This window comes from Oncorhynchus gorbuscha, linkage group LG23 (assembly GCF_021184085.1).
Source record: "Oncorhynchus gorbuscha isolate QuinsamMale2020 ecotype Even-year linkage group LG23, OgorEven_v1.0, whole genome shotgun sequence".
NCBI classification, from domain to species: Eukaryota; Metazoa; Chordata; class Actinopteri; order Salmoniformes; family Salmonidae; genus Oncorhynchus; species Oncorhynchus gorbuscha.
The window spans coordinates 27,250,450-27,259,718 of NC_060195.1; the positions used below are offsets into that span (position 1 = coordinate 27,250,450).

Sequence of the window (9,269 nt, forward strand, 5' to 3'; positions counted from 1 at the left end):
CTACAGATGCACAATCGAGAGCATCCTGGCGGGCATCAAAGCAGGGACCGAGAGACTGAAAAACAGCTTCTATCTCAAGGCCATCAGACTGTTAAACAGCCACCACTAACATTGAGTGGCTGCTGCCAACACACTGTCATTGACACTGACCCAACTCCAGCCACTTTAATAATGGGAATTGATGGGAAATGATGTAAATATATCACTAGCCACTTTAAACAATGCTACCTTATATAATGTTACTTACCCTACATTATTCATCTCATATGCATACGTATATACTGTACTCTATATCATCGACTGCATCCTTATGTAATACATGTATCACTAGCCACTTTAACTATGCCACTTTGTTTACTTTGTCTACATACTCATCTCATATGTATATACTGTACTCGATACCATCTACTGTATGCTGCCCTGTACCATCACACTGTCATGTTTTGTCTTATATTGTCTTGTCATTTTGCTTTTCCTTCTGTTCGTTTTCCCCCTGCTGGTCTTTTTTAGGTTCGTTCCCTTTTTTCTCTCTCCCTCTCTCTCTCTCTTCTCTCTATCGTTCCGTTCCTGCTCCCAGCTGTTCCTATTCCCCCTAATCAATCATTTAATCTTCCCACACCTGTTCCCTATCTTTTCCCCTGATTAGAGTCCCTATTTCTCCCCTTGTTTTCCGTTTCTGTCCTGTCGGATCCTTGTATACTGTTCACCGTGTTGTGTCTTTGTATCGCCCTGTCGTGTCGTGTTTCCCTCAGATGCTGCGTGGTGAGCAGGTGTCTGAGTCTGCTACGGTCAAGTGCCTTCCCGAGGCAACCTGCAGTTCATTATCGAGTCTCCAGTCAGTTCTCGTGATTACGAGTGAAATTGTTTCATATGCTTTATTTACCGCTCCGATTTGTCTAGGAGTATTGCTATTTCCTTAAACTGGATTAAAGACTCTGTTTTCGCCAAGTCGCTTTTGGGTCCTCATTCACCTGCATAACAGAAGGATCCGACCAAAGAATGGACCCAGCGACTACAGACGCCGTAACACTGCCGTCGAGATCCAAGGAGCCATGCTCGGCAGACACGAGCAGGAATTGTCTGCTGCTCGTCATGCCATGGAGAACCTGGCCGCTCAGGTTTCCGACCTCTCTGGACAGTTCCAGAGTCTTCGTCTCGTGCCACCTGTTACTTCCTGGTCTGCCGAGCCTCCGGAACCTAGGGTTAATAACCCACCTTGCTACTCCGGGCAGCCCAAGGAGTGCCGCTCCTTTCTCACCCAGTGTGATATTGTGTTCTCTCTCCAACCCAACACATACTCTAGAGAGAGAGCTCGGGTTGCTTACGTCATTTCACTCCTTACTGGCCGGGCTCGAGAGTGGGGCACAGCTATCTGGGAGGCAAGGGCTGATTGTTCAAACAATTACCAGAACTTTAAAGAGGAGATGATTCGGGTTTTTGACCGTTCAGTTTTTGGTAGGGAGGCTTCTAGGGCCCTGGCTTCCCTATGCCAAGGTGATCGATCCATAACGGATTACTCTATAGAGTTTCGCACTCTTGCTGCCTCTAGTGACTGGAACGAGCCGGCGCTGCTCGCTCGTTTTCTGGAGGGACTCCACGCAGTGGTTAAAGATGAGATTCTCTCCCGGGAGGTTCCTTCCAGTGTGGACTCTTTGATTGCTCTCGCCATCCGCATAGAACGACGGGTAGATCTTCGTCACCAAGCTCGTGGAAGAGAGCTCGCGTCAACGGTGTTTCCCTGCTCCGCATCGCAACCATCTCCCTCCTCTGCCTCTGAGACTGAGCCCATGCAGCTGGGAGGTATTCGCATCTCGACTAAGGAGAGGGAACGGAGGATCACCAACCGCCTGTGCCTCTATTGCGGATTTGATGGACATTTTGTCAATTCATGTCCAGTAAAAGCCAGAGCTCATCAGTAAGCGGAGGGCTACTGGTGAGCGCTACTACTCAGGTCTCTCCATCTAGATCCTGTACTACTATGTCGGTCCATCTACGCTGGACCGGTTCGGGTGCTACATGCAGTGCCTTGATAGACTCTGGGGCTGAGGGTTGTTTCATGGACGAAGCATGGGCTCGGAAACATGACATTCCTTTCAGACAGTTAGACAAGCCTACGCCCATGTTCGCCTTAGATGGTAGTCATCTTCCCAGTATCAGATTTGAGACACTACCTTTAACCCTCACAGTATCTGGTAACCACAGTGAGACTATTTCTTTTTTGATTTTTCGTTCACCTTTTACACCTGTTGTTTTGGGTCATCCCTGGCTAGTATGTCATAATCCTTCTATTAATTGGTCTAGTAATTCTATCCTATCCTGGAACGTTTCTTGTCATGTGAAGTGTTTAATGTCTGCCATCCCTCCCATTTCTTCTGTCCCCACTTCTCAGGAGGAACCTGGCGATTTGACAGGAGTGCCGGAGGAATATCATGATCTGCGCACGGTCTTCAGTCGGTCCCAGCCAACTCCCTTCCTCCTCACCGGTCGTATGATTGTAGTATTGATCTCCTTCCGGGGACCACTCCTCCTCGGGTAGACTATACTCTCTGTCGGCTCCCCAACGTAAGGCTCTCGAGGATTATTTGTCTGTGTCTCTTGACGCCGGTACCATAGTGCCTTCTTCCTCTCCGGCCGGGGCGGGGTTTTTTTGTTAAGAAAAGGACGGTACTCTACACCCTGCGTGGATTATCGAGGCTGAATGACATAACGGTTAAGAATCGTTATCCGCTTCCCCTTATGTCATCGGCCTCGAGATTCTGCAGGGAGCCAGGTGCTTTACTAAGTTGGACCTTCGTAACGCTTACCATCTCGTGCGCATCAGAGAGGGGGACGAGTGGAAAACGGCGTTTAACACCCGTTAGGGCAATTTGAGTACCGGGTTCTGCCGTTTGGTCTCGCCAATGCGCCAGCTGTTTTTCAGGCATTAGTTAATGATGTTCTGAGAGACATGCTGAACATCTTTGTTTTTGTCTACCTTGACGATATCCTGATTTTTTTCACCGTCACTCGAGATTCATGTTCAGCACGTTCGACGTGTTCTCCAGCGCCTTTTAGAGAATTGTCTCTACGTGAAGGCTGAGAAGTGCTCTTTTTCATGTCTCCTCCGTTACTTTTCTCGGTTCCGTTATTTCCGCTGAAGGCATTCAGATGGATTCCGCTAAGGTCCAAGCTGTCAGTGAGTGGCCCGTTCCAAGGTCACGTGTCGAGTTGCAGCGCTTTCTAGGTTTCGCTAATTTCTATCGGCGTTTCATTCGTAATTTCGGTCAAGTTGCTGCCCCTCTCACAGCTCTTACTTCTGTCAAGACGTGTTTTAAGTGGTCGGTTCCGCCCCAGGGAGCTTTTGATCTTCTAAAAGAACGTTTTTACGTCCGCTCCTATCCTCGTTACTCCTGACGTCACTAGACAATTCATTGTCGAGGTTGACGCTTCAGAGGTAGGCGTGGGAGCCATTCTATCCCAGCGCTTCCAGTCTGACGATAAGGTTCATCCTTGCGCTTATTTTTCTCATCGCCTGTCGCCATCTGAACGCAACTATGATGTGGGTAACATGAACTGCTCGCCATCCGCTTAGCCCTAGGCGAATGGCGACAGTGGTTGGAGGGGGCGACCTTTCCTTTTGTCGTTTGGACAGACCATAAGAACCTTGAGTACATCCGTTCTGCCAAACACTTAATGCTCGTCAAGCTCGTTGGGCGTTATTTTTCGCTCGTTTCGAGTTTGTGATTTCTTACCGTCCGGGTAGCAAGAACACCAAGCCTGATGCCTTATCCCGTCTTTTTTAGTTCTTCTGTGGCTTCTACTGATCCCGAGGGGATTCTTCCTTATGGGCGTGTTGTCGGGTTGACAGTCTGGGGAATTGAAAGACAGGTTAAGCAAGCACTCACGCACACTGCGTCGCGCGTCTTGTCCTAGTAACCTTCTTTTCGTTCCTGTTTCCACTCGTCTGGCTGTTCTTCAGTGGGCTCACTCTGCCAAGTTAGCTGGTCATCCCGGTGTTCGAGGCACTCTTGCTTCTATTCGCCAGCGCTTTTGGTGGCCGACTCAGGAGCGTGACACGCGCCGTTTCGTGGCTGCTTGTTCGGACTGCGCGCGACTAAGTCAGGTAACTCTCCTCCTGCCGGTCGTCTCAGACCGCTCCCATTCCTTCTCGACCATGGTCTCACATCGCCCTAGACTTCATTACCGGTCTGCCTTTGTCTGCGGGGGAAGACTGTGATTCTTACGGTTTGTCGATAGGTTCTCTAAGGCGGCACATTTCATTCCTCTCGCTAAACTTCCTTCCGCTAAGGAGACGGCACAAATCATCATCGAGAATGTGTTCAGAATTCATGGCCTCCGTTAGACGCCGTTTCAGACAGAGGTCCGCAATTCACGTCACAGTTTTGGAGGGAGTTCTGTCGTTTGATTGGTGCCCCGTCAGTCTCTCTTCCGGGTTTCATCCCCAGTCTAACGGTCAAGCAGAGAGGGCCAATCAGACGATTGGTCGCATACTACGCAGCCTTTCTTTCAGAAACCCTGCGTCTTGGGCAGAACAGCTCCCCTGGCAGAATACGCTCACAACTCGCTTCTTCGTCTGCTACCGGGATTGTCTCCCGTTTCAGAGTAGTCTGGGTTACCAGCCTCCTCTGTTCTCATCCCAGCTTGCCGAGTCCAGCGTTCCCTCCGCCTGCGTTTGTCCAACGTTGTGAGCGCACCTGGAGGAGGGTGAGGTCTGCACTTTGCCGTTACAGGGCACAGACTGTGAGAGCCGCCAATAAACGTAGGATTAAGAGTCGAAGGTATTGTTTATGGCCAGAGAGTGTGGCTTTCCACTCGCAACCTTCCTCTTACGACAGCTTCTCGTAAGTTGACTCCGCGGTTCATTGGTCCGTTCCGTGTCTCCCAGGTCGTCAATCCTGTCGCTGTGCGATTGTTTCTTCAGCGACATCTTGATCAAAGCGTCCATCCTGTCTTCCATGTCTCCTGTGTCAAGCCCTTTCTTCGCCCCCCGTTCGTCTTCCCTCCCCCCTCCCGTCCTTGTCGAGAGCGCACCTATTTACAAGGTACGAGGATCATGGACATGCGTTCTCGGGACGGGGTCACCAATACTTAGTGGATTGGGAGGGTTACGGTCCTGAGGAGAGGAGTTGGGTTCCGTCTCGGGACGTGCTGGACCGTTCACTGATTGATGATTTCCTCCGTTGCCGCCAGGATTCCTCCTCGAGTGCGCCAGGAGGCGCCGGTGAGTGGGGGGTACTGTCATGTTTTGTCTTATATTGTCTTGTCATTTTGCTTTTCCTTCTGTTCGTTTTCCCCCTGCTGGTCTTTTTAGGTTCGTTCCTTTTGTCTCTCTCTCTCTTCTCTCTTCTCTCTATCGTTCCGTTCCTGCTCCCAGCTGTTCCCATTCCCTAATCAATCATTTAGTCTTCCCACACCTGTTCCCTATCTTTTCCCTGATTAGAGTCCCTATTTCTCCCCTTGTTTTCCGTTTCTGTCCTGTCGGATCCTTGTATACTGTTCACCGTGTTGTGTCTTTGTATCGCCCTGTCGTGTCGTGTTTCCCTCAGATGCTGCGTGGTGAGCAGGTGTCTGAGTCTGCTACGGTCAAGTGCCTTCCCGAGGCAACCTGCAGTTCATTATCGAGTCTCCAGTCAGTTCTCGTGATTACGAGTGAAATTGTTTCATATGCTTTATTTACCGCTCCGATTTGTCTAGGAGTATTGCTATTTCCTTAAACTGGATTAAAGACTCTGTTTTCGCCAAGTCGCTTTTGGGTCCTCATTCACCTGCATAACACACTCATTCATATATCCTTATGTACATATTCTTTATCCCCTTACATTGTGTATAAGACAGTAGTTTTGGAATTGTTAGTTAGATTACTTGATGGTTATCACTGCATTGTCGGAACTAGAAGCACAAGCATTTCGCTACACTCACATTAACATCTGCTAACCATGTGTATGTGACAAATACAATTTGATTTTGATTTGATTTGATTTGGGGGCACACTCACTTGTAAGACTGTATATGCCTATGTCTAAGTATCAGTCACAGATCACATCATCTACCACACCATGCAGTGACAGTGGATTACCCTGACACTGATGGTCTGGATGGCCTGTCAGGGAGGAACAGCAGCATGTTAAGTCTGAATATACTCCAGGAGGAGAGTTGCAAAATTAAACTTTCCCAGAATTCACAGGGCTTCCAGAAATCCTTCCAACTGTGATTTTCAGAAAACCAGGGAATGTTGGGAATGCTAACTGAATTTTGCAAGCCTATCTAGGAGAGTCTATGGACCTTCAAATACACACCAGGTATATTGTCTACATCTCTGACTGGGAGGACTCACCTGGAAGGCTTTAGCAGCTTCCCACTGAAGTCAATGACCTCAGTAGAGCCTGAACCCCTCTCACCAGGGTAACCCTGAGAGGAGAGGAACAGAGAGGGGGGACTTAGAAGCATACAATAATAACATGAGAAGTTAGGTGACAGTTAACTGATCCTTAGTGGGTTAATAGGCTGTGTATATCTACCATGTCTCCCTGGGCTCCTTGCTCTCCGATATCTCCTTTGTCTCCCTACAAAATACACACAAACCCAAATGTATTGTCTGTGTCACAAGAAACAATCTTTATTGTATCTAGAGGTCTCATACCTTAAACCCAGGGAGTCCGTCCATGCCCCTCTCACCAGCCGGGCCCTGTTCACACAGAGGCATAGGGGTTAGAAAGCCACTTCACAGTAAGAGATGTGACTATATCCTAAACTGTAGGAGGATTGCCTGTAGTGGTATAATGTCAGCTGAAAGGGGTAGTGGTGAAGGACAACACCAGAGGAACTGAGAGGGATTAATACCATAGAACAGGCCTGTAGTAGACATGTGTTACAGGCTGTAGAGAGGCCAGACCTGTCCAGTAGGCCTTCATCTATCCCTGGCCACATTCTGAGCTGGAGTAGAGCAGTTTGTTCCCGATAACAACTTCAGTAACCACAAACATCAGCTCATTTCGACTCACTGCCAGACAGCTATGCGTCCCAGGAGTGTGTTCACACATACTTCATGTTGCACCCTGTAGCTGATAGAGAGGCCAAGTGGCTGGCAGCTGGGGTTTCTGCAGTAATAAAATACCCTATGACATCACTGGGCCAGGGGAGAGGGGTTAGGACTGGCTAGAGGCTGGCAGGACATCGGACCAGAGAGAAGAGAGAGATGGTGAGAGAAAAAGAGGGAGAGATGAAGGGAGTACAAATGAGAGAGAAAGCTATGTGTTTGATGTATTTCTGAAGAATCATGCTGCCCACCCAAGACCAGTTAAGAGCGATAAACTCCAGAAAGAAACAAGTGAAGAAGGAGGAATGAAAGAGAGTGAGATATGAGAGGCAGGGACGGCCAGAATGAGAGAGCGATATGAGAGGCAGGGACGGCCAGAAAGAGAGAGCGATATGAGAGGCAGGGACGGCCAGAATGAGAGAGCGATATGAGAGGCAGGGACGGCCAGAAAGAGAGAGAGATATGAGAGGCAGGGGCGGCCAGAAAGAGAGAGCGATATGAGAGGCAGGGACGGCCAGAAAGAGAGAGAGATATGAGAGGCAGGGACGGCCAGAAAGAGAGAGATATGAGAGGCAGGGACGGCCAGAAAGAGAGAGAGCGATATGAGAGGCAGGGACGGCCAGAAAGAGAGAGCGATATGAGAGGCAGGACGGCCAGAAAGAGAGAGATATGAGAGGCAGGGACGGCCAGAATGAGAGAGAGAGATATGAGAGAGGCAGGGACGGCCAGAATGAGAGAGAGATATGAGAGGCAGGGACTGACCAGAATGAGAGAGAGATATGAGAGGCAGGGACGGCCAGAATGAGAGAGCGATATGAGAGGCAGGGACGGCCAGAATGAGAGAATATGAGAGGCAGACGCCAGAATGAGAGATATGAGAGCAGGGACGGCCAGAATGAGAGAGAGATATGAGAGGCAGGGACGGCCAGAATGAGAGAGAGATATGAGAGGCAGGGACGGCCAGAAAGAGAGAGCGATATGAGAGGCAGGGACGGCCAGAATGAGAGAGCGATATGAGAGGCAGGGACGGCCAGAAAGAGAGAGAGATATGAGAGGCAGGGGACGGCCAGAAAGAGAGATATGAGAGGCAGGGACGGCCAGAAAGAGAGAGAGATATGAGAGGCAGGGGCGGCCAGAATGAGAGAGAGATATGAGAGGCAGGGACGGCCAGAATGAGAGATATGAGAGGCAGGGACGGCCAGAATGAGAGAGATATGAGAGGCAGGGACGGCCAGAATGAGAGAGCGATATGAGAGGCAGGGACAGGGACGGCAGAATGAGAGAGAGATATGAGAGGCAGGACGGCCAGAATGAGAGAGAGATATGAGAGGCAGGGACGGCCAGGAATGAGAGAGAGATATGAGAGGCAGGGACGGCCAGAATGAGAGAGCGATATGAGAGGCAGGACGGCCAGAATGAAGAGAGATATGAGAGGCAGGGACGGCCAGAATGAGAGAGAGATATGAGAGGCAGGGGACGGCGGAAAGAGATATGAGAGGCATGGACGGCAGAATGAGAGAGAGAGATATGAGAGGCAGGGACCCCAGAATGAGAGAGAGATATGAGAGGCAGAGACGGCCAGAGAGAGATATGAGAGTACGGCCGGAGAGAGATATGAGAGGCAGGGACGGCCAGAATGAGAGAGAGATATGAGAGGCAGGGACGGCCAGAATGAGAGAGAGATATATGAGAGGCAGGGACGGCCAGAAAGAGAGAGATATGAGAGGCAGGGACGGCCAGAAAGAAGATATGAGAGGCAGGGAGAATGGAGCCAGAAAGAGAGAGATATGAGAGGCAGGACGGCCGGGAAAAGAGAGATATGAGGCAGGGACGGCCGGAAAGAGAAATATGAGAGACGGCCAGAAAGAGAGATATGAGAGGCAGGACGGCCGGAATGAGAGAGAGATATGAGAGGCAGGGACGGCCGGAAAGAGAGATATGAGAGGCAGGACGGCCAGAATGAGAGAGAGATATGAGAGGCAGGGACGGCCGGAAAGAGAGATATGAGAGGCAGGGACGGCGGAAAGAGAGATATGAGAGGCAAGGGACTACAGAATGTGAGAGAGAGATATGAGACAGACAGGAATGAGAGAGAGATATGAGAGGCAGGGACGGCCGGAAAGAGATATGATGCAGGGACGGCCAGAAAGAGAGAGAGAGAGATATGAGAGGCAGGGACTACAGAAAGAGAGATATGAGATGCAGGAAAGCCAGAAAGAGAGAGAGATATGAG

The 9,269-nt window shown here is 49.9% G+C and overlaps 1 protein-coding gene across 1 annotated transcript in view; it reads right to left on the reverse strand.

Moving 5' to 3' along the window:
* The window catches only part of LOC124010647 (collagen alpha-1(XXIII) chain-like), a 485,745-nt gene that overhangs the window by 177,622 nt on the left and 298,854 nt on the right, over window positions 1-9,269 (reverse strand). Inside the window, exons 15-17 of the mRNA XM_046323317.1 lie at window positions 6,641-6,685; window positions 6,519-6,563; window positions 6,335-6,408 (exon numbers count right to left, since the gene is read on the reverse strand). Of these exons, the coding sequence (XP_046179273.1) occupies window positions 6,335-6,408; window positions 6,519-6,563; window positions 6,641-6,685 (164 nt within the window). The remainder of the gene's footprint in view (window positions 1-6,334; window positions 6,409-6,518; window positions 6,564-6,640; window positions 6,686-9,269) is intronic.